The 24,508-nt window shown below is 45.7% G+C and overlaps 2 protein-coding genes across 4 annotated transcripts; one reads left to right on the top strand and one right to left on the bottom strand.

The window, feature by feature from the left end:
• The first annotated feature begins 331 nt into the window (after nucleotides 1–331).
• Nucleotides 332–7,982, top strand: ALKAL2 (ALK and LTK ligand 2). Its single transcript, XM_061211383.1, has 5 exons — nucleotides 332–663; nucleotides 2,024–2,077; nucleotides 2,163–2,243; nucleotides 4,996–5,061; nucleotides 7,640–7,982. The coding sequence occupies exons 1-4, from the start codon at nucleotides 405–407 to the stop codon at nucleotides 5,058–5,060; spliced, it is 459 nt and encodes a 152-aa protein (XP_061067366.1). The 5' UTR covers nucleotides 332–404; the 3' UTR covers nucleotide 5,061; nucleotides 7,640–7,982.
• A 2,460-nt stretch (nucleotides 7,983–10,442) lies between these two features.
• Nucleotides 10,443–24,242, bottom strand: ACP1 (acid phosphatase 1). Of its 3 annotated transcripts, none has more exons than XM_061210481.1 (6): nucleotides 24,079–24,242; nucleotides 19,670–19,743; nucleotides 19,469–19,582; nucleotides 12,962–13,023; nucleotides 10,876–10,981; nucleotides 10,443–10,718 (listed from the first exon to the last, which is right to left on the bottom strand). In XM_061210481.1, exons 1-6 carry the CDS (start codon nucleotides 24,119–24,121, stop codon nucleotides 10,641–10,643), a joined length of 477 nt encoding a protein of 158 aa, XP_061066464.1. In that variant the 5' UTR covers nucleotides 24,122–24,242; the 3' UTR covers nucleotides 10,443–10,640. The 3 variants fall into 3 exon arrangements, with proteins under 3 accessions (XP_061066464.1, XP_061066462.1, XP_061066463.1); XM_061210479.1 differs by lacking the exon at nucleotides 19,469–19,582 and adding an exon at nucleotides 19,308–19,421 and having other exon boundaries at nucleotides 24,079–24,172; XM_061210480.1 differs by lacking the exons at nucleotides 10,443–10,718; nucleotides 10,876–10,981 and having other exon boundaries at nucleotides 19,308–19,582; nucleotides 24,079–24,172.
• Between the last annotated feature and the right edge of the window lie 266 nt (nucleotides 24,243–24,508).

Raw genomic sequence — 24,508 nt, 5'->3', positions numbered from 1 at the left:
TCCAGGAAAGTTCGGAGGCCGGCGGCGGGGGCGGGACGCGGGCGCAGGGCGGCCAGGGCCCGTGTCGCCCGCGCGCGGAGGGCGGGCGCACCCAAGGCTTGCTCTCAGCATCAGCGCGTGGCACCTCGGGGAGGGCGAGTCCTCGGGGAGACCGCGGCCCAGCCTCCCGCCGCCGGGCCCCTGCCCGCCCTCCAGGCCCGGGACGGCGCGGGGCGTCCCTCCACTGGGTGGGCGGGCGGCCTCTGGGTCCGCAGGGCCGGGGCGCGCGGACCGAGGGGAGTGGCCTCTCCCGCCCTCCCCTCTCGCCCCGCCGACTGGCTGTCCGGGTCTCCCCGCACCCCTGTCCCTGCAGCGAGCCGAGCTCCGGGAGCGCGTCGGATCCGCCCAGCCTGGCCGAGCGCAGGATGCGCGGACCCGGGCGCCCCCTCCTCCTGGGGCTGCTGCTCGTGCTGGGGGCGGCGGGGCCCGGCCGGGGGCTCGCGGAGACCCGGGAGGCGGCAGACAGGCAGACGCTGCTGCAGCTCATCGTGGAGATCGTCCAGGAGCTCAGGAAGTACCACTCGGGAGAGTCCAAGAGGCTGCAGCTCTCGGGCCGGCAGGACTACACCCTGGGCCGCAGGGCGGTCTCGGACTACGGGGCTTACCCGGAGGAGCAGAGAGTGGGTGAGTGTCCCCGCCCGCGTGGCTGTGCAGACGGAGTGGGCCGCTTCCCAAGACCTCTCGGGGGTGTGCGGTGTTGACGGCGTGTCCGCCTGTCCTGTCTCAGGAGACGCTAGAAGAGCTAGTACTTGCTTGCAAATAGAATTGTCTTTGAGAACGCATACGTATTTTTAAAATATAAATACATTTTGACTGTTAAAAAAACTGGGAAATATTTTTTTTAGAGAAGGAAATAGGAATTCCATGAATGATGCCTGGCAGATAGCATAACTATCCCTCATCCACTTCTAAGATGTGTGAGTTGTCACCTAGGTCAGTAATTTAAGCATAGAACTGTCATCTGTTATTTTGGAAATGGAAATATTTTCAGCAAAGCAGTTTCAACTGAGACAGAAATTCCCATTCCCCGCCCCCCGCTCCCCATGGCAGAGCCTTCCCAGAGTGGCTGCCCCTTGGGAAATTACCAAGGAAAGCATGCAAGCTTTTAATGCTTTCATGACACAATTAGGTCAAATATGATAAGGTCAATTTTATATAGACTGACTAAAGTTAGTTGTAAATGAAGACTGACATTTAGGAGATGTCTGAACCTTGCAAGTAAGATTCTTATGGAAATGTTCCCTCTTCAGATGAGGAGAATTGGTGGTAGTGTGACCACGTGCCATCGCATTACTAGTGCAGAACAGGTGAGTGAGAATGAATCCAGATGACTGTAAAAAAAAAAGCAAAAACAAGGCTGAAATCAGAAAGACTGTCAGTCAGGTTAGTTACCGACACGAACTAGGAGCTGTGCCGGTACAGTCTTTCCCTGGGAACTGTACCTTCATCTCATCCAACCAGGTCAATGTCTGTTTCCATGCGTTCACACCAGCCTTCATAACAAGTGGTTTTGACAGCAACTAACCCTTTTTCTAAATATATACCTAGAAGAATATATACCTATAGCAAATTTTTTGTTTGAAGTATGAGATCAGGTTTTCTGCCTAAACTTTGAGAGGTTGTGGAATATGATTCCCAAGCTCTTCAAGATGAAAGTGTCTACGAGTGGTTTATTCACTGGAAGATAACTGTCACACACACACACACACACACACACACACACCCCTTTCTCTTCCTATAACTTTACAGTCCCTGCCCTATCCTAGTGGTGGAGACTGGGCATTAATACCGGAGCTTGGAGAGCAGATAATATGATTTGAGGAAAATGTGCCCTATCACCCGTCTTCACATTGTCACGTACTGCAATCACGGGGCTGCTGTGTTCAGGGCAGAATTTCCAGTAACTTTAAACATTCACTTCGGATCACATGAAAACATGCTTCTTTCAGGCAATTTAATAATTAATTTACTTTCTCTCAAACAGAAATTGTTCCTCGAGATCTAAGGATGAAAGACAAGTTTCTGAAACATCTTACAGGTAAGCTTTCCAGGCATTACTTCGCTGCTCCCCAGCTCCTGGCATCCCGCAGCCCTCACAATCTGTTTCTTCTTCCACGTTCCAGGTCCTCTTTATTTCAGCCCAAAGTGCAGCAAACACTTCCACAGACTTTACCACAACACCCGAGACTGCACCATCCCCGCCTGTAAGTGATCGCATCCAACTCGCTTTACAAATGCCAGTACAGTGTAGACAAGACTTCAGGCCCCTCCACCTAGGTGAACAGGCCTCTGCCTTCTGTAACCCGGGTTTGCTAATATTTACTCCCTGTTGACTATACAGTCAGGGGCTGGGGTGAGTAGACCACTTAAGAAGATAACTACAGGCAGCAGCAGCTAGTGCCAAACGGAACACGGTTTACAGTCACTGGAATGAATCGGCTCTTGGAAGGGGCTGGACTCTTCCATGCACGTTCTCGAATTCTGGTCTGATGCCTGTCCTTGTATCCACTCAACTCTGACAGTGGAACAAATGTTTCAAATGAGTTGCTAAAATGACTACTGCAGGGTATAAGGTAACTATGGTTGGCCCTGGGCCGTCCCCACCGCCCTGGCCAGAGACTTTTTGTGTCCACCAGTAGTTACAACCCCATCACCCAGGAATTTTGCTGCTATTTCAAAATCCTGCTCTTCTGCTTGGCTTCATCACTAATTCAGCAAAGCAGGTGCCCTCTTCTGTCTGGCTCTCGGCTGTAACTTCCCGGTTCGTCCACAACCAAGTGTACTTCATTCCCCCAAAGGTGGTTCCCTGTGCTCTTCACAAAACATACAATGATGACAAGTAACTTATTCGCTAGAGTGACATCTGCTAGAGCCCTACACCAATTTTTTTGTGTGTAGGGACCACAACTTTCCTTCCATTTAAGGCTCACAGGAGGGCAGTGGTACAAATAAGCCAGGTATCTTAGGAGCTGCTTTCAGGACTGTCCCAAGGGGCAGTGGACCAGACCTGCCTGTCCTGCTCAAAACAATAAGCTCCTTTCCATGACGGGGAAGCTGCTCTGTGCAGGCAGCAGCATCACTTTATGTGGCCCTCGTCTCGCACGTCCCCAAACATGGCAGGAAGACAGGCAGCGCCTTCAGGAGGGAGCTGAGGTGGTCCCGGTCGAAGCTATCACAGGGACAGTGGCACAAGTCAACGGGTGGCACCCGCGTCCCAGCAGCTCCATGCTCCAGTCTCACCCTCTCATCGAGGCCACGTGGACCTGGGACACCTCACCTCCCTCTTTCCTTCCTCTGAAATGGAATCACCTTCTGCTTGAGAATTACTAACCTGCTTCTAGGGGTCAGAGAACCTTCTCATTTTGTTTCAATGTGTATATATTTTTATATTAAATCTTGTTTTACAATAATAGGATCATAGATTCTAAATTTGAAAGTGACCCTTAGGGTCATTGCTTGAATCCTTTCATTCACGGGCAAGGAGACAGACAAGGCACTTAGGCTGCATGTGCCCCATCGCAGACGCCACAGGTGCCACCCACATTGCCGCCTCCTTTGCTGAGTGGGCCGCCACCAAGCTCCTAGTCACCCGTAAGGTGAGGCGGTGGGACCAGGACCGGTCAGAAATGCCCCTGGGCCTGGAAGCAGATCTGTGCCCTGAACAAGTGGCTGCTTGTTGGGTCCCACCTCTCTCAGCCCATAAAGAGCTGCAGAGACAACCTGGCCCCTTCTGTGCTGCCCAAGGCTGCATACACCAGTTCCCGGAATCCTGGCCGGTTAGACAGAAGGAACCACAGACCTTCTCACTCAAGGTGTGGTCCTGGGGTGAGCTCCTGGGAAGAGCAGGACTTCTGAGTCCACCGCACCTGCTGAGCAAAGTCTGCGCCTTAAGGGGACCCCAGGTGGACATCAGGGTGGAGAACATGTGGCCCAGCGGGGTCGCGGTCGCCCTCAGGATCTCAGGGTGTGTGGCAAATGCCAGTATCTCCTTTGAGCTCCTACAGTCCGCTGCTTCCACATGTGGTCTCTTTAGGAAAACCACATCCTAAAAAACATGGCACATCTGAAGAAGAGCAGAAAAGCCAGGAATCCTGATGACCCTGCTTCCAGCTGTCAGATAATGTTTTCCTTTGAGCCCAAATTATTATGTCCTCTAGATATTTAGCGGGTGTGTTTTTAGAAGACTTTTAGGTGCTTCCCTAACATGCTGTGCATATTTATTGCTATCAGTTTACTCTTCACTCAGAATTTCAGCTAAGAGTATGAATTCTTCCATCTTTAAGTAGGATTTTGTGACTCTTGAGAAGTGAACTTCATATTGAGGAATCCCTTTATGGGCGTGATTGCTGTCTCCTCTGAGGCAGCACCTGTGAGACTAATGAAACAGGAAACCACATGAGAGACCTAGGAAAACCAGTCTGCGCTCAGAAATCAGCTCTTGCCTCCCTCCATTGTCCAGCCAGGTTTTTTTGCTCTGGTACTTGGCTGTTGACCCACTGTCTTTAGAATTTCTGTGCGGAAGGCTTTGTGTTATGATTAACTCAAGAGGGGACTCGGCCTGCACGTGACCTAAAAGTTAAGTAACACAGGGCACGGGAAGACCGTACTCTAGGAAGTAAAACGAAAGCTGTTTTAATAAGCGCAGCAGCTACTGCGAGAAGAAAACAGGCAGAGAGCAGCCGCGTGGGAGACTCTGCATCCCCACTTCCCACAGCCTCCCAGTTACATCATTTAACTTCTGTCACGTGATGCTAAAGGCCCCGAGGCACCATAAATGATTAAATCAACAACTTCGAGCCACGATTGCAGATGACAGTCTATGTATTGTTTTCAAGGAATTCAGAATATTTAAAGGAATGAATGGCTTTAGCAGTTGCTATGCTTGTTTAAAATGAATGCTATTCATTTAAGTTGTTGAGGTAGCTGACGAGGGTCTGTGATTTATTTCCCTTGTAGACTATAAGAGATGCGCCCGGCTTCTTACTCGGCTGGCTGTCAGTCCGATGTGCATGGAGGGATAAGGTAAGCTGACAGCCCAGTCGCTGTGGCCCACACACCAAAGACTGGATGCATTTGGGACATGAAAAATTCATGGGAGTTTAGAGACAGTCATTCTTTAGGTAAAGTAGCCTTACTCTGAGTAAGGTTGACAGAACACTCAAAATAGCTCTAGATACTGGCCAGCGGTAAACACACAGCACCCCAGGAAGCCACTGAGACCTGGTCGCAGGAGGACACGCTGGCCGAGCTCACATTAACCTGCACACAGCCCACTGGCTACTGACTTCAGTGCGTGACATGGTGTGCATCTGCCCACCCACTTCTAGGCTTTCATTCAAACATTCATAAATAAGTATATGACCAACCATATAAGTATATGACCAACCATGCAAATTTTAGCGACGTATCTGGCAAATGTTTGCATTGAATTCTATCATTATACCAATACACTTATAAAGAATAGCTAAGAATAGGTATCCTCTTTAAATGTTTCTATCAAAAAGTTATTTTTTCAAAGCCTCTGATGGTAAAAATATAAATACACATTGAGTTTATGAGCTAAACTTTTTACCTTGGCCTCGTGAGGGCTGACATGTAACACATAAACACTAACTGTCAGCAAGAGTCAAGGGATGGGCTGAAAGGTTTTATTTCCCTGAGACAAATGCCATCGATTTCAGCCACAAACTATAACTTCACAACTGGACACTAGCTGTGTGTCTTGTGTGCTAGGCACGGCCAGATGCTGGGTCTACCTTGCAGTCAGATGGCTGCCCCTTCGTCTCCTGTAAGTGGAGGAGGGGTGCTCACCATGGTGAAGGCTGCGCTGAACAACGTCTGCACAGATGCTCGGGGTCAGCCGGGCAGTGGGTGCTGCCCTGAGCTGCGTCCTTAGCGCTGCTTCTTCCCATCAGAAGTCCCACTAGCAAATGGGGGTTCAGTGAAACAAGTGGTTAGTGGAGGGTATCATCCCACATTTTCCACAAGCTCACTGAAACTTGTATAACACTTTCTATGTGGGGGAAGTGAAAGCACAGTTTTTAATGCCAAAGCTGAGAAATTCCTCCACCTTCACTTCTCATCTGAATGCTGTCCAGTTTCTCTTCCACTGCCCACGTGGCCAACAGAAAACTTCTTATTTTTAAAGCAAGGAATGGATTCTTGCAAGTCTCCCAAAGTACCTGCCCGGGGAGATGAGAATGTTGTCTTTATTAAGCATTTCTTTATAGTTAAAGCATCACTATTTCCAAAGATGAACCAGGCACATTCTTGGAAAACAACTGCCATCTACTTACAAGTGGGGAGACCAGATGCCCAGCGTCCACATCCACCGGAAGAACCGCTCAGGCCACAGGCTTCCTGTCTCTGTGCCTGCGCGCTAACCCCGTGCTTCCCCACAGCGGGTCCCCAAAGACTGGTCTCCTGCAGAGACAGCTCCCCAGAGCGAAAAGTCGAGAGTAACGGTACCCAGGAGCCTACGCTTGCGTGGAACTGCTCCCGAGCATGGGCCTACCTCTGCACCGTCTCAGGACGGGCACGCCAGGGCTTTCCCAACACAACACGGAGACCCACATCACACTGGTCACCACTGTCAGTAACCGTGTTCACTTTGGCCAAGAAATGGGTAGTTTAAAATACAGATACTTCTGCTAAAATAATTTTATAACATTTTAAAAGATTAACTTCTTCCAATTCCAGAAGTTCTAAACCGCAGTAGCAAACTCTTCACTGGTTGGTGACGATGCAGACAGTCAAGGGTTTCTGTGTACCCTGACGTCCCAGTGGGCAGAGCACACATCCTGCGTTAGCAGCAGGTTTTCCTTAAGTGGCATAAGCTGTGTCCACATACCTTTCTTCTGATGCCCTAACACATGAAGCTGTCAGGACAAAGCTGCAGAGTAAGATTCCTCTTCCTACTCCAGACCATAACCTCAACTTCTTAAAGGCTAAGTCTGAAAGAAGTAGTCTTGAGAGGGGTCCGAGCACAGGGGCCCTCCACACTTGTGGTCTCAGAGCAGAGCCAGAGCCCGAGCCCTTTGCTCCTTCTTGCTGAAACTCATGACCTGATCTCCTCTGAGCCAAAGAGAAGCTGTAGCTTCCCAGCCATCCTCCCACACAGCAAGAGAGCCTCCCAAACACACCCCTTCATTACCTGGACTTGCCGCTCGAGTAAGTTATAAGTCTGAGCCCTGGAATATTTTCAGAGAAACGGAGTTTTGAGTAACAAGTATCCAGCTCATTCTACAAAATGCAGCCTCATCTGAGCAGCCCAGGATTGCCCCAAATCAGCGTGGACGGAACTACCGAGGACTGGACGGCAGACGCATCAACACTGAGCGCTGTTCTTCAGATCCTAACGAGCATTCTCTTCATCTGTGATGATTTTCATCCCTTTAGCACCGCAGGCCCGTGATGACTGAGGACTGAGTTACTTTCCAGAATAAAACAGACACACATTTTGGAACACAGGGCGACATGCACACTGTAATTCCTCATATCTAGGCACACACTACGTTACACGTAATTTAATGTATAGGTCTTCCAGAATCACTAAGCAACTGTGACTCATTCTTTGAAACCAAACGTGTTTGTTTCGCAGTGAGCACAGCACCGTGCAGGAGCAGCGGCCCAGGAGCCACGAGAAGTGCCTTGGAGACCAAAGGACAGAACCCACTGCCTTCCGGACACACCCCGTGAACAGAGCTTTATTTTTGCAGACAGACTCTTCCATAATTCCTTTACCTTGAGTTTTGTATGCTGACACCGTCTGCGGACACAGAGTCAGTACATGGGTGTGCCCGACAGTGACGCTTGCCACTGGTCGTTTTAGAACACCGGAGAATGCTCCACATTTGATGTGTCATGCTGTGAAATGGCAGAGAGATATCTCATTTTCCTGATTAGGTGACATCACAAATATTTCTTTAGAAGCATAAGCAGAATCAGCAGAATCTAAAACTATATTTTCATACAGCGTGTGGTATTAGTTAATATTTTATTACTTTTACAATTAAATTCCCAGAGTATCATTTGGAACTGCATGAAAAATTAAAAAAAAAAAAAAATGAGAGAGAGAGAAAAGAACTTCAGTTGTGGAGACATTGGAGTGTAAATCTGTGTACATGCTCAGGCTAATTTCATTTGTCCTTTGTATAATAAATGTAAAATAGTACCCAGATACTGTGCAATATGTAAATACTGTAAATAAAACGCAAGTAATAAATGAAGTGTTTGTTATAATGACATCTTCAAAGCGACTCTTTACTTCTGAACAAGCTCATCGTTGGGAATTCATGATTTACAAATCTTTTGAAAAGACTGAAATACTGGCAGGATATCACAGAATATAAAAGGCATAAATAAATAAAACGAGAAAGCTATGAATTCTTGTAAAGGACATCAGCATTTTTTAAAGAGAGTGGCACTACATATTGGCGACATATTTCTTAACGTACGTGATTTGGTAGCGAATATTTCAAATAAGGCTGCATCCGTATTTCCTGTATGACTTTGTATGGAAACACTAAACTCTGTATTTCCTGTATGACTTTGTAATGGAAACGCTAAACTAAGAGGGACCTTAAGACTTCCAAGAAGCTCCAGATTTTTACAGGTAGATGTATTTTGAACAAATCTGACTGGATCTAATTTTTTAAGACAAGTGAATTCAGCAGTGAGGTTTTCTGTTCATATGACCCCTAGTCTGGATACAGCCTAAGGACAAAGTCAACTTAGGAATCCTAGGATTTGTCTGAGGATCTGTATTTAAGACATATATGTAAATATTAAAGAAAACAAACTGTAGAGATTTATTGATCAACATAAAGGAACAGAAAAGAGTAAGAAATTTCCTTACTTTGAGAGTATTAAGCAATTACTGAACGATTAGGGCACTAGGGTGTAATTTTTGAAGTGCTTTACTTTCCTGTTTGCTAGTTGCAGGTAGACTTTTTCCCTCAATTCTTTACTTTTTAGAGCTACCATTATCAAATTCTCAATCCACCCAACCTCCCCCGTTTCAGGATAAGCCCTCCTGGAGGAATCCCGCAGGCCGCCACACACACGCCTGGCCAGTCTTCTTGCCGTGGCCTCCCCAGTGTCCCTGAGTCTGCCGCCCGCGGTGGCCTGGTGGGAAAGCTGCCTTGCTCATCCCTCAGGCCCGAGTGAGTTCAGGACTGAAGGTCCCCTATCTGGGACGCCTGTGATACTGAGGACTAGAGGCCGTTCCTCTGAACTCTCCCTGCTTCTGAGCGACCGTCACTCGCACTGATCTGGGCCTCAGAGTCCTCCCAGGATTTCGGGTCATCGACGATGACCTGGGGTGAAGACCGGGAGTGGAGAAACGCTGTCCCTCATCTAGCCATCCACAGGGGTCTGCTTTGGGGTGCTGGCCCCAAGGAGGAGAGCCCACACCCCACTGAAGACGGGGGCAGAGGCAAGGCCACTGTGGCTGCAGGGCTGCCAGCTTCTTCCATGAACAGGTTACTCGAGTGGAAGCAACGCGCTTCCTTAGGCACTTGGCCTCCTCAGGGTACTGCCCGACACCGAGCAGACAGGTGCACATCACACATCATCCAAAAGGGACAGTGGAGGCAATGCTTTCTGACTCTTCTCCACCTGTCAGTAAAAAAACAGGCAGACACCACACTTGTACTTAGTTGTATTTTTGTAATTTCCCCAGTTTATTTGAAAACAATCTTTTCTGACATATATTCATATGAATTTTAGATCAGTTATCTCCAAGTGCACAGAAATTACCTATATTTGCCTATAAACTAAGCACTGATAAAAGAATACTTATCAATACTTAAGCATTCCAACATAAAAGGACTTTTTCCCACTTACTATTTTTTTTCCCACCTAAGCTGATCTGTATTTGACATTCAGGTTAATCACATGCATGTAAAAGCAGACGTGGTCCCCAAACTGACCCTAAGGTAAACCAGCACACAAGTGTCCTTCTTCCCAGACATAATTACATGTCCAGAGGCAAAGTGGTGCAAACGGGAACACGTAAGCTGACTTCCTTATGAAATCAACTAGACAGACACAAACTAAGGAGTGAAGGTGCTGAAGGTGAGTCGCACAAACCTGCCACCTTCCTGTCCTGTAAATGCACAAGTGTGCACTGTGCACACGTGTGAACACTCCTCGCCAGCATCACGGGACACCGGGCCCTGGCATCAAGAGGTAGAGCAGGGCAGGGGCCCCGTCCACACAGAGGGAAGAGGTAGTGCAGATTCTTGGAAGCGCCGATGGGCTCAGATGCTGACGGGCCTTACAGTAATGTTTTACTTCATTATGTTCTATTTTGCTGCTCTACTATTTTGTTTGTTCCACTATTTTTGTAACTGGGGCAAAGTGGGAGGTTCAACTAGTCTAAGAACATTTACCCCATAAACTGTCTGAATCAAAATTTTTTATTTATTCTTCCACCAAACGCAACAACTGATTTCCATCTACAATTATTTTTTAAGGTAAGAAACAGTGAGTCAACTGAAGAAAGGGCTGCGGCCTTGGCTAGGGAATGGTGACACTGTGACACCTGAGAATGCGGGCCTGGGGGAACGAGCCTGGGCCGCAGCAGGACTGGACCCGGGTCAGCGAACCTTCTCCAGGAAGGCTCTGCAGCACCGCACACACTGCTGGTAGACGGTCTCAAAGTCAGCGTCATTACCCTGAAAAGACAGGGAAAAGGAAGAGGAACAAAGCCTGCGTAAGGAAGAGGCCCTTCGGGAGGCTGCCTCCGACTCCGGACGTTAGGGCCCACAGACGGGCTGATCCTTGCGTTACCCCTGCCCTGAACCGCAGGATGGAAGTGAGAGCCGTACTTACATAATAAGGGTCTTCAATGATGAACTGTTTCTGTGGGTCGTAGCTCCCAAGCAGTTCGATTTTCGCTCTGCAGTTTCTAACTTGATTACTTTTCCTATTCAAATCTCTGTAAAGTTGAAACATGAACTTCGTTTTCAGATCTATGGTTTCAAGGTAAACTGGGACATCTGCTAGGCTTTGATGAAGCATCCATATCAAAATCCAGCAAAAGTGACCTGATTTAAAGAGGAAATCAAACACTCGGCAGCTCTGTACAGCCCTCCGTGGGGCTGCGGTCATGGGGCTCTGTCTCAGGCAAGGGAGCTCGCAACAGCAGGGGATTTACACTAAACGTACAGCTTTGAGTCAGACAGTAATTAGCATTCTCCTGAGAAGGTGACAGAATGGAACGCAAAAAGCCTTGAGAACCAAGTCCCAGAGGGCGGGAGGTTCCACGCTAAGGTGTCCTGACGGTGGTCCTTGCACCCACTCCACTGCCTAGGGGGGCTCCGCTCCCACCTCCGCTTTCTCACTGAGCTTCGTGTGGACTGTTCCTGCATTAGGTTACCAAATCTCTATGGGGGACAACAGAGTCTAACGGGAAACCCGCGACGCCTCGGAGCACAGACCCTCCCCAGGAAGCCACTGAGGCTGAAACGTGAAGGGCAGGTGGGAGCAGGGGTGGCTCGGGCTGCACCACCAAGTGCCAACCACGTCTGGACATTTCATTAATAGACAGGGTGCCACACAGAGTTCTCTAACAAGACACTGTTGATGCTACTGATGAGCTATTCTGTAGGTGAGAAAAATGAGGACAAAACAAAACTCACAAGTGAAAAACAAAAACAGAAAATCTATGTATTTTAACGCAGTTCGTGATTAATGAAAACCTAGGTAAGCCTGTTGCATCTGTACCTGTCCACCCTACAACAGTGACTAAAGGAAAGAGTTTCTGTTAATCAAACACGTGCAACCTTTACGGGTTAGCAGTGAAGCAAGGCAGTGTGGTTCTGTGCTCACACCGAGGGCTCAGCTCTGTCCTCTCGGTGAGGGCAGACACCAAGGGCCCTGCAGGCGGACTGCTGAGGCATCTCACTCGGCAAGACCTATTGTGTGCCAGGCAGCACGGTGCCCGTCTTGCAACTGGCGCACGGTCTGCTCATATGTTCCCTTTGGTCACTTAGCCCGAGTCTGCCTCTGTATTTGTAAAATATATCGTATTCATTTATCCTTGCATGGTCACATTGTATCATACTGTTTGTTAGGTTTAATTTTAATACATGACGCCCGTAATACATGTAAGCCCACCTCAGACTTCACGAGGAGAGGCCCAGGAAAATGCTCTCATCATTGGTTACCAATGCCTGGCTGAAGAAATGCCACACCAAGTTCCTTGTTGCCCAGATCCATGTCCCCTGAGGTCAAACGCACGTGTGAGGCGACAGGGAACGGTGGTGAGTGTGACTCATGCCTCACAGAGCCTAGGCTAAAATTCCAACACACCCACCGCTGAATCTGTGAACTTGGGCAAGTAATGTAACCTCTCTGTGCCTCGAATTCCTCTTTGATAAGACGGAGCAACAGTGCAAACCTTCAGAGGACGCGCTTTGGCGTGCACAGCACATGATACGCACCATGCTTATCCATTTTTATCTAATACGTCAATCTGACAGTTTTTGTTTTTTAAATTGATTAAGGCAATCAACAATTTAAATGAACTAAAAAGTCTTCTTTTTTGTTAGTCTTTTTTTGGGGGTTGGTGTGGGGCAGCTGTAAGGGGGCATAAGATGAGAAACACAATAAAACACCATGCTGGCCGTGAATCTTTATAGCAATAACAAACTCATTCTCCTGCAAAACAAAGCATCACCTTATATATCAGACTTTTCCTTATCAAAGGGTGTGTCTCAGTATAAACAGATGTATGAGACTTCAATTCTAAATTATTCTCTGGATTTCTTACTATTCTAAATAAGTACTTCTACATGTTGTGACCATCACTATATATTAAAAGTTTAAGGTACTAGAAAAGTCATTTTGGACAACAAACTGCTTAGCCTATTACTAAACTGAGTTGAAGAGAAATACCCTTTAAAAATACGATTACCTCAGGTTGCTTTCATCCATACATAGCATATAATCAAAAGTGGCAAAGTCTTCTTTGGTAACCTAAAAGTAAATGAGAAGTGAAAACATAATGTTTACGTCTAGACCAATCAAGCCTAGAGGATCCAAAACAGAAACTAAAAAAAAAAAAAAAAAAAAAAGGCTATACTTGAATCTGCTACTCACTAATTAAGTTATAAATCAATTAAGGTACTTTAAAGTTAAAACAGTTAACCTGATTTCCTAAAATTGTATTGCAAATAAATTTTATTTTATACAGTTCCCTAGAATAATCATTAAGTAGTATAATATGTGGATGCAAAGTTTATACTTCATCTTCGACTTCTTAGAAACAAAGTATAATTCAGTTAACTTATTAAAATGTTCCGTATCTGAGCCCTAGTTTTCATTCTACAAGTCCTCATCCTCAGCCCCAGTGACATGTATCAACTGCAGCACTGACGGCTGTCCTCGTGGGGCTTCCCTCCTACGCAGGGTGGGCAGCTCTCAGGAGTGACAATGCCTCACAGAAAAATAAAGCAGAGAAGAGGGCAGAGAGGAAGACAACATTTTAAGTAGGGTGGTCAGGCTCACTAGAAAGAAACACATGAGTAACTGAATCTCTGGATCTTCTCTATTCTGACTAAATATCCATAACTTGGACATGACACAGAAGAGAGTGCCACTCAGTATTTTTACTAATTCTAACATAAACTTTGCACTGTTTTCTGACATAATTCATAAACATAAGCTCACTAAAATATAAACAAAAAACTCTTATGATTTTTTACTAGTATAAATAATGACAGAATAAGAAAGGAACAACTATATTCAATTTTAATAACCTATAAGGGAAAAGAATCAGAAAAAGAATATATATATATATAACTGAATCACTCTGCTGTACACCTGAAACTAACACAGCATTGTAAATTAACTATACTTCAATTAAAAAAATGGTAGGCAGGTAGGAAGGAAGGAAGGAAGGGAAACATGCCGTAATCAAGGATGGAAATAATTTCTAAGAATGCTTTCAATACTCATCTTCATCACTAAAAAAATCCTCTAAAATATAGTGGTACAATGAAACTACAAAGATTTTGAATTCCTGGTTAAACAGAGTAGTGACACTCTACTATAATCAGTGTTGCGAAAGAACCATAAATATACTCACTATTCTGTTAAAAATAATAAATTTTGGCTCTTAGTATGCACTTGCATTAATTTTTAGTGTAGCACATTAATAAAGTACTGGGACCAAATTTTGCTAACATTCCCAAGGTACTAGCTTATTTTTAAATCTATTAGAACAAACATTACAAGTTATTTCCCCAAATTAGTTATCTGAGAAATGTCCTGGGATTAAATATTAAACATTGTTTTTAATTTTGGAATGACTGCAATTGCAGATCCTAAGAAAGACTTAGTAACTGACAGCTACATGTAGCTACATGATGTTTAGATGTTAAAATGACTGTGGAAGAAGAGGAACAGCTATAATTAACATCTTATAAAGAATGCATGGTAAAGGATTTCCGCTTGCAGCTATAAATGAAATAGCTTGTGGCAAAACAACCTTATTGCCAGAAAAAAAGTAGAAAACGCCCATCAAAACTAAACACTTCTGCACAATCATTAACGTGCTCCCATGACACCCAGGCTCAGAAAGGCCAAAATCTCAACCGCGTGCACAGGACCAGGTATGCAAATTGGCGGGCCCTCTGCTGCTACAGATAAGCCTGGCTGCCTGAGAGGGCTGACCGGCCACAAAGGGCAGCTGGCATCTTGCTCCCGCCCTCAAGAGGACTTGCTGACCCTGGGCCCTGGCTAGAGCTCGGAAGAGAGATCTCAAACTTCCTGGATGCAGAAATTTTTAACTCTTAAAAATTATTTAGGCCTTCCCTCTAAACAACTTGTTACTTAGGGTTATATCTATTGTACCAATATTCACCAAAGCTATTAAAAGTGAAATTTTTATAACACTTATTATTCACTTAAAAATAATAAAAATTCATTACCTGTTACTGTAACATTTTTATAAATGAAAAGCAGCTCTACTTTCCACACGGAAACTCGGGGAGGAGAGTGGCGCTGCTTTACATTTTTGCAAATCTCTTTAATGTCTGCTTACTCAAGGCAGACGCTTCTCCTGTGCGCTTCTCCATTTGATCTGCTGAAATATGCAAACCCAGCCGCACACAAGTACGTAGCTTAAAAGCAGTATTTTACCAGCCATTGTGTAACTGTGGATATTCTCTGATGCAACACCAAAGCTCATTAGCAGTGGTTTCTTACAGGTTATTTGCAATGCAGAACATGAAAACATACGAGCAAACTTTTCCTACTCTGTCCAAGCTCACTGGTTATGGTTAGTCTGACCCTTTGAATGGATCCCTGACTCACACATTTTGACCTCACGGGCCTAGGGGTCCCTGGAACCCACTTTGGGGACTGTGCTTTAGACTCTCACAGGAGGGGCTGTTAGCAATGTCTGAGGACATCGTGATTGTCACGATGGGGGACGAAAGGGGTGCTCAGCATCGCGTGGGTCGAACCATCCGGCCTCCCAGGTCACGAGAAGCCTGGGCAGAAGGCCGCTGATGGAAGGCAGAAGCACCAAAGGGCCAGTGGGCAACCTCACTGGCTGGAGATGCTGGAGGTGAAGCTGGCACCCACACGTTTTCTCCTCAGAGCATCTGCCAAGTTCCTAAACTATTCAGAGAAAGAAGCCAAGAGAACAAGTGGAAGGCCGCACGCAGCAGACTCAGTGAGGAAGGAAGAAGAACTACTTCAGAAGCTGCCAAACAGGAGCAGCCCTGTGTGCCGAACACCTCCCCAGCAGGTGGGGCTCCTGGAAGTTCACCCGAGAGGGGCCCGTCCAGCACAGCCCGAGCCCCGTGACGCAGGTCCAGCAACCAGCCAGCTCCAAACCAATCCCTGCCTTACCAAAGCGGAGCCATCTGGGGGCAAAGGACCTTCACCCAAAGCTTCTACATTGTTTACACATCATGCTCAGCATTTAATCCAAACTAGCAAGCGTACCAGGCAATACAACAAAGAGGAAAAGAAAAGAAAAGCAGACTCACAGATTACCCAGGTATTAGTTACTAGACTTTATTTAAAATAACTGTGATCGGAATTGTTCAAGAAAATATAGGGCAAGATGTAGAATTTCACCAGAGAGCTGGAATCAATTTAAAAGATCAAATAACACTTCAAGAATTAAATAAAGTAACAGACACTAAATATTCAATAAATAGAGGCTATGGACTGTTTGAAAACATAGAAAGATTTCTACATCACAAAACAGGTCAGTAGAAAAATCTCAGACTGAAAAACAGAGTGAAAATGATGGAGAAAGTAGAAAAAGCACAAGAAATTTATGTTCAAAATACATTTAGGTTGAATCTCAGAAGAATGAGGGGAAGAAAAATATACAAAGATAACAGCCCAGAATCTTCCAGCACTGATGAAAACCATCAAGACACAAATTCAGGAAGTGAATTTGACCACATAAAACTGCTGGTAACTACACACCAAAGAAAAACTAAAGACAGCAGAAGAAAATGACAGCAACTGCAGGAAACAACAAAAAGACAACGGATTAGATGAATCCTTCCGAACAGTTAAAGTAGAAATACCATCATTGTTTGACAAAAGTTTTTTAACAGAAGAGGAAAAAAACATTAGCTAACTTGTTTTATGAGGCTGCTCGACCCTGACACAGTGTGTGATGCGGGGTGTGTATCCAACAGAACGGCACACGTACAAAAATATTCAGTGGAACTCAGCCCCAAACTAGAAACAACCCGAGTGTTCATCAAGAGTGGAACTGATAAACTGTAGCCTAACTGTAAAATGATACTGAGTCCACAAATGAAGATGACTGAAGCTTTGCTGTGAGCAACAATATGGAGAATCTCACAAAGGAAAATGCTGACAGAAGTATACACACTATAGGATTCCACTGCCATAAAGTTAAAAAGGTAGACGGCATTTTGAGTGGTGACCTCTGGAGTAGAGGGAGTAGAGCTGGTCGTGCCGTAAGATGCACTGAGCTCCCTGACATCTGTGTATGTGTCAAATAAAGTTTACTGAAAAGGGAAAGAATGTATGATAAAGTAAACATCCCCACAGAACTAACCGGATGTGAGAGTTCACATACCCCAGGGAAATGATTACGCGCGCTAAAAAGAAAAAAGTAACCTAAATGTATTTTGTCTATAAAACCCAGGTTTAATAGAAATGTTAGAATAGTTCTCATACAAATTGTGATACTCACTAAAGAGGAAATCTGTAAACATTAGAAAATGCTAAAAAATAACAAAGATCTGATGTGATACTGACATATCCTACTAGGACTTTCGAATTTTTAAAAAAATCATTGTTGAGAAAATTTTCTTAAAAGCAACAGGAAAAAGAAAAAGAAAATAGATCGTGGAAATACTACTTCTAAAACTAGTAATAATTTCATAAGCAGTAACTTTCTAGCTTTGTTTTTTTAAGGCATGTGTATTTAAAATATTTCATTTGTACCCACTTTTATTATAAACTTAGTGTATGAAAAATAATCTGATCTTAAAAATAGAAAACATGGAAGTATGATTGCTCATAATTCTGAAGGTCTACTCAAAATAAATCTACATTATTTAAAAAACAGAAAGTAGAAATTGGCAAGGTATGCAAAACCCTGAAGAGATTAGAATGGACAAATGATATAAAAAATGTTTAATCTCCAATGAAAATTCCACTTAAGAAAGGGTCCTTAAAATAGTTAATTTAAATAGTAAATTGTTAACATGCAGAGTGAACTGATGTAGCCAGAAACTAGTTCACAGATCTCAGTTATCTAAGTCAAAAATAATGTGTGTATTACTAATTTCTGAGACATTATTAACATATTAAAAGTGTTTCTATAGTAATTTTGTTTTGTGAATTTTCTGGCTCACACCTCAACAAATAAACCTGTAATTAAATCCAAGTTCTACCACTTTGCAGCTGCGTAACCTTCAATAAGTCATTTATTTTCCCTCCAGAACTGTTTCTTGATCTGCAAAATGTGTTTACCAACCACTCCTCTCCGTAATTGATAAAAATTGAGAACTGCCAAAATTTAAAATACGATGTTATATGGCAAAGCAATCTGCAAAGTTTTAAATAGAGACAAAATTTAGTATAACAATGACTAAGGAATCTTTATCCAGTCTTACAAAAAGTTCTGATCCAAGCACTAATACTAAATTATAGTTCTCACACTGCCATCCATACTTACAAACATGCAATATATTTGACAACTGATTTTCAAAATATTTGGCTTCTCACTTTAAAGGCCTCAAAAGCTCATCTGACACCAAGCCATGACCTTTCTTGGCCTATAGAGCCTACGTTTTGTTAGGATGGATACAAAAGGAAGTTAGCAGATTTTAGCGAGGTTTTTAAAAAATCCAATTGAATCTCCACAAAATAATCATATTGATAAAAATAGCAGTCCCTTTAGGACAACACGCGAGTCAGAAATGAAGCGTGTTTCTGTGGCAGCTGGTCCCTGGGGTTATAGAAGGTGCCAGCACCAGCACCCACAGCAGCTCCTAGACTGGGAGGGACTGGACGGGCCGCCTACGGACCCCGACGTCTCGCCACGAATGCTGCCATGAAAACCTCAGCACCCCACCTCCCGCGGTTCCACGGGAGTCTAGAACCCTGTAGCCCAATAACGTGCCCACCAGACCAAGTGGCTGTTTAAATGAGTTACAATTTAAAATTCAGCCTCCATCACACTGGCCATATCTCAAAAGTGCAAGAGCCACATGCAGCTGGTGGCTTCCACCCTGGAGAGCAGATAAGGCATACCATCCTCCTCACAGGACGTTCTGCTGGGCCACATTCTAGAACCAAAACCCAGAAGTACTACTGCTGGTGCACAGGATATGCATCCATAATAATATCAGCATTACCCTGTATTTCTAAGGCACTTCACAGTTGGCAATATGTTTCTGTATTTATAACAGAAATTTATTCTAGCAACAACCTAGTAATGGAAGCAGACTAAGTCACTATGGCTTAAATGTTTAAAGACCTCACAGATAGAAAAAAAAGGAGATGACAGCTCAGGTCTTCCAGCTCTTAGCCAGGGCTCTCTCGACCATGCATTTTAATAAGTCAATTCCAAGACCATGCAAACCTTTCAGAACTGTGGAACCAGAATGGGTGTATTGTGGCTGGTTAGGCCGACCCTAAATAAACACACTCAAATAAACACACTCATTGTACATAAGTCTGGTTAAGCCTCTCACAACCTCTCAGGTTACGGGATCAACGTATTAGAAATTAAACAAGGTCTCTTCTACCTGTCTTGCTTTATGGGCTGTGTTAATGCCATGATCTCTTAGGCAGCTCACAGCTCTTGGATCTGGCGACCGGCCCACGTTCCAGTCAGAAACAGCGCCACTGTCAATGACCCACTGCAACACAAAACACACAAGTGCACCTTCAAGGTCAAGTACGGTACCTGCCGGGCAACGTGACTCATGGGGATACCATGCTTCTTCATGCAAGCCTGCCCCCGATAATCAGGAGGGTTTCCTAGTTCATACGTGGACGTTGCTGCACTGTCTATCCTCCACTGCAGGAGAAAAAAAGAATTTTTTTCACAATTTTCTGCCCCAAAGCCATTCAGGTTGGCCTCTTTAAGGTAGTGAACAGTACTTACAGTATCTGAAATGTTTTGGTCAGTTACAAGTTTCCTGAAAACTGCTTCTGCGATGGGTGATCGACAGATGTTACCTTAAAAAAAAGGAGGGGGCAGAGTGAGCGTCTGGTTTGAGGGAAGCGAGGTACTCTTCTCTGAGGGGACCGTCCTGCCAGCACCTGGCAGAACCTGGGGCAACAGCTGAGCCAACCCTGCTCAATGATTTCACACCAACTGTCCAAGTACTCAAAGTACAAATGACAAAGACCTCAGAAATCAGAACAGTTATGACCAAAATCATCGTTTTTCAGGTTGCTATCACTGACCCAGAAGCGAGTCGTGAAATCAACGAAGTGGGTGGCAACCAGTCTATTTTAAAATGAAATACAACAGAATAGAGTTTAAAATACGTATTTTCAAGTATACTGCACATAATACAGATGAATATTGTTTCATAAAATACACAAGCAAATGTATTTAGGCCTAAGAGTAGTTCCACACAGACTTCTACCGCAGGACCCATGCGGAGCCCTTGCTTGAGTGCTGTGGACCCAGAAGTCAGCCAGCTGGGGTAGGGATGGTCCTCCAGGCTGTCCAGTCTGCCCAGAACTTACATCAGCTGCAAGTTCACAGATCCCCAGAGCCACCCTCACTTCAAACCAGCTGGCCACTTCAAACCAGCTGAACCTTACAGGTTCAATATTTCTCCAGAAGGATTGCAGAATTCAGGAAAATGCTACACTTATGATTATAGTTTTATTATCACAAAAAGATACAGAGTAGAACCAGCCAAAGTCAGAGAGCACAGCAAAGATTCTGGCAGAGTTCCAAATAGGAAACTTTCTGGTCCTCGGGGACGTGTCACATTCCCGCCACCCATGTGTGACAGTACTCAGAGTACTGCCAATCCAGGACGCCTCCCAGAGCTCCAGTGCCAAGGATTTATTGGGGTTTCATAAATAAGCCTAACTGATTGAATTACTGGCCTGTGGCTGAACTCAGTGTCCAGCCCCTTCCCCTCCCATGTGTGGCTCGCAGCCTCCACCCCGAGTTACCTCCTCAGCAAAAGCTGTGTAGGGCCAACCCTGAATCACAAAACTCTCCTATCACTCCAAGGGAATTCCAAGGGGTTTGAAGGTTACCTCCCAGCAGCCAGGATAGCGGCAAGACCTCTCATGAAATGGGGTCAAATTCCTTACTACACAGGGGAAGAAAGATAAAAGACAGAAAATCTTCCCTCAAAATATTTCTACCACGTGCCAAGCAATGTATTTATGGGAGATACGGAATTAGCTATAATAAAAACAAGAAAATAAATGCTGATAGACAAGCAATATACTACAGGAGCACAGGAAAAGATTCTAAAAAGCATAAAGAATAAGCAAGTTTCTTATGAGAAAAAAAGAAAGAACAATTAGGGCTGGTCTTTAAAGGATGAAGAGTATTTAAATACTGGTTAATTGTAGGAAAAAGGTAATCTGACACCACTATGTTCTCTCTCATCTCCCACTGTGCTGGCTGGGACACAATTAACAGCACACATTCTTTAGACCTTTAAAACATTAAACACTTAATAATCTTGCCAAAATAAGGAGTTCCGTTCTTTTCTGCTATTACCCTTACCAATGGTATACATCTGACACTTCCTTGCACTTCAGTCTGAAAAAGGTCCAAGTAAACGCTTGGAAGGAATAAAACTTTTATCTTTCAGAAGTGCACTGTTGTTAGTGTCCTGCATACAGGCTGCCAAGTGAAATGGCAAACAGCAACCTCAAATCCCCCCAGAACTCCACGTCTCACCCCCTCCACTGGCAAAGCTCTGGTCCAACACACAAACTCTCTCTGAACTGTGGGTCTCCCTCCTGTGGCCCTCACCCCTTCTCAGTCCAATCTCAACACAACAGCTGAAGGCTTCTTTTTAAACCTCCCACCTCTGCTCAAAATCCTCCAATGGCTTAACTCGCTCAGTGAGCCCAAGTCCTCACACAGCCTCACCAGATCTGTCCACCACAGAACCTAAATGTGGGTCTGAAAACTAGGGCTCAGGACCCACCAGCTTTGTATATAGTTCTCAATGCTAAAAATAATTTTTTACATTTTTCAATAGTTGAAAAAAACTCAGAAGTAGAATATCTCGAGAATATTACATAGAATTCAAATCCCAGTGTCCATACACAATTACAGCCAAGCACAATCATTTATATATTGGCTAGGGCTGCTTTTGCACTACACCTCTGGTATGACCTACAAAGCACAAAATATTTCTCTGGCTCTTTACATAAAGAGTTTGCAGACTCCTGCCCCAGAACACTCACTGTATGTGAGGAAGTAACTTCTCCCCTATGCACCAAGAACAGTACTACTTATGTATCCACTGGGAACTGAGAAAACAGTCACATTATCTCTGAGTCCTCAGGTACAGAGGAGTGTCTGACTGAGAAGGTACTAGGTCACCAGGCCCAGAACTTCAGCTTCCCGGCCGTTTCTTGAACATGGCCAGCACCCCCACTTCAAAACCTTTCACCTCCCTTCCTCTGGGTCCAGGGTGCTTTTCCAAAATACCCTACACTTGCTTCCTCACCTCCTTCAAGTCTTTTGCTCAAATGTCACCTTCTCGGTAAGGCCTCCCCTGAACAGCTTACTTACAGCTGCACTCCCCTTCCTCTCCCCCTTTCTTCCTGCCTTACTGTCCTAACCAAATACTTGATTGTTGATGACGGAATGTGAGCTCTAGAGAGGCAGGGATTTTTGTCTGTTTTCCTCACCACTATATCCCTAGCACTCAGAACAGTGCCTGGTACCATGGCAGTTGCTTTAAAAAAAAAAAGTACTGAAGATAAATACTTACAAGCAGACCTCTCCCATTAAGAGCCACCATACTGCATTATGTCAGCCTAATCAACAATACTAAGTGAAATAAACAAGGCAATGGAATCCTGTTAGATGCCCAACCTGAGCTGAGCTGCCCTTTAAAAAAATGTGCTGAAGCCATCAGTCAGCCTTCAGTGGAGAGCTTAAAAATCAAATGATGCCTACTGTCAAAGTGAAACAAGGAGGCCTTTTACTTTTCCCCTCATAGAAATTCAATTCTGCAAATACCTAGTGTGCATCATATTTTGTCCTAAAGCTGGAAATACAAAGAGAAATAAGCCACAGTTATTGCCTTCAAGAGGGCTAAGTCTAGCTATAATCTCAGGAGGCTATCAAGTAATTATAATAAAATTTGTGTGAGGAAAGGTGTCTATAAAGGGTCATGGGAACAACTACCTCTACCTAGAGGATCTGGAAAAAGTAAAGAAGGGAATACTTGGGTCTGACCTTTTAGAAAGGCTTTCCAGGCAAAATGCAAAATGGGTTCCCAGAAAGAAGCACACAATGGAAGGCACACTGAGCATCTGAAGTACTGGGGAACAGGCAGTCCAGAGGGTGTGTGGGTAGGAAACGGTGAAGGGGATAAAGTGGGAAACGCTGAGCACACTTCTGTGGTCTTCTTTAAGGGTGCACCTAAAGAGGAGAGGAAGGAAATGCAGGAAATGCAGACTCATCGGAAGGTTTTAAGTCACTGGGCTATTGACCATGTAAGCCTTCCTCTCTGGGGAATTAAGGAGATGGGGTGGAAGCACTGAGGTGCCCTATCAAAGGAAAAATCCTGAAAGCTAAAAGGAAAGTGAGCTCTATTTCAAGTAAGGGAGGCTAACTGTTGAAATCCTAAAAATGAAAATAATTCTGAGCTGGAAGGTACCTGAAGAATTAAAAATAAAAAATACCTTCATTTTCATGTAGAGGAATATTGGCACATGGGGCTGTTACATAGCGACCTAGGGAATCAGGTCTCCCTGGTTTGGCTTTTACAATCAAGAAATCCTAAACCTTTGCACTTCCCCTGCCTTTAGGTCAGATCCATTTGTGAGCATGGGCCAAGGAAACAAGCCAGCAAACCAGTGTTGTCATGGGTTTCGGCGCATCAGGAGGCCCTTAAAGGACAGATCAGTCCAGTGGCCTCGAGTCTACCTGATGAATGGGAAAAAGGGATTCTAGGCAAGTGCAATGCCAGGAACCCTGGCTTGGAGTACAGGTGCTGCAGGTGAGAAGGGAACCGGGCTTGGAGAAAGGACTGTACACAAGCTAGAGGTCCAGGCATGCATAGAGGACTTCGGCAGGTGACAGGGGATCCGACTCGGAGACAGGACTGAACAGGGGACCCCGCTTGGAGAGAGAACCGGGCACGTCAAGGACACCCCGCCTGCAGAGCTGCCCGGGCAACTGCGCCACGCTGACGGAGAGCGCGGCGCCCCATGCCACCCTCGGGTGTCCCCTCTCCGGCCTCCTCCGCATCACCGTTCCTGGTCCAGCGGCGCGGCCCAGAGCGCACGAAGCCCTCCCCAGCCCTCCAGGAAAGTCAAAGTGGGGGTAGCTCGGCGCTGTCTCACCCAGACACACGAACAGCACTGACTTGGTCACCTGTTCGGCCATCTTTCCGCGCTCATACAGGCGCCCACTAATCACGTCGGAACTTTTCTGGCGCGGCGCATGCGCACCGCGAGGGGCCCGCTCCCCGCGCCCGCGTAGTCCTGCCCCGGCCCCATCCGGAGCGAGAGTGCAGTCTCGCGCTTGCGCAGTCTGGCCCCAGAGCCGCCCGCGCGAGGCGGAGCCGAGAGCCACCCCGAGGGCGGGGAGGGGAGGGGAGGGGAGGCGTGGGGGCGCGGGGAGGGGAGGCGTGGGGGCGCGGGGAGGGGAGGGGTGGGGGCGCGGGGAGGGGAGGGGTGGGGGCGCGGGGAGGGGAGGGGTGGGGGCGCGGGGAGGGGAGGGGAGGGGTGGGGGCGCGGGGAGGGGAGGGGTGGGGTGGGGGCGCGGGGAGGG

This window comes from Eubalaena glacialis, chromosome 14 (genome assembly GCF_028564815.1).
Source record: "Eubalaena glacialis isolate mEubGla1 chromosome 14, mEubGla1.1.hap2.+ XY, whole genome shotgun sequence".
In the NCBI taxonomy this organism is placed as follows: domain Eukaryota; kingdom Metazoa; phylum Chordata; class Mammalia; order Artiodactyla; family Balaenidae; genus Eubalaena; species Eubalaena glacialis.
Note: the sequence above shows the minus strand (reverse complement) of the source record. Positions and strands in the feature narration are given on the sequence as shown.

Coding starts and splice junctions, on each gene's coding strand:
- ALKAL2 (XM_061211383.1), top strand. CDS start 405: ATGCGCGGACCCGGGCGCCCCCTCCTCCTGGGGCTGCTGCTCGTGCTG. Junction 664..2,023: donor CCCGGAGGAGCAGAGAGTGG/GTGAGTGTCCCC, acceptor TCTCTCAAACAG/AAATTGTTCCTCGAGATCTA. Junction 2,078..2,162: donor GTTTCTGAAACATCTTACAG/GTAAGCTTTCCA, acceptor TCCACGTTCCAG/GTCCTCTTTATTTCAGCCCA.
- ACP1 (XM_061210481.1), bottom strand. CDS start 24,121: ATGGCCGAACAGGTGACCAAGTCAGTGCTGTTCGTGTGTCTGG. Junction 19,744..24,078: donor AGTGCTGTTCGTGTGTCTGG/GTGAGACAGCGC, acceptor CTTTTTTTTAAG/GTAACATCTGTCGATCACCC. Junction 13,024..19,468: donor TGAGTCACGTTGCCCGGCAG/GTACCGTACTTG, acceptor ATTTACTTTTAG/GTTACCAAAGAAGACTTTGC.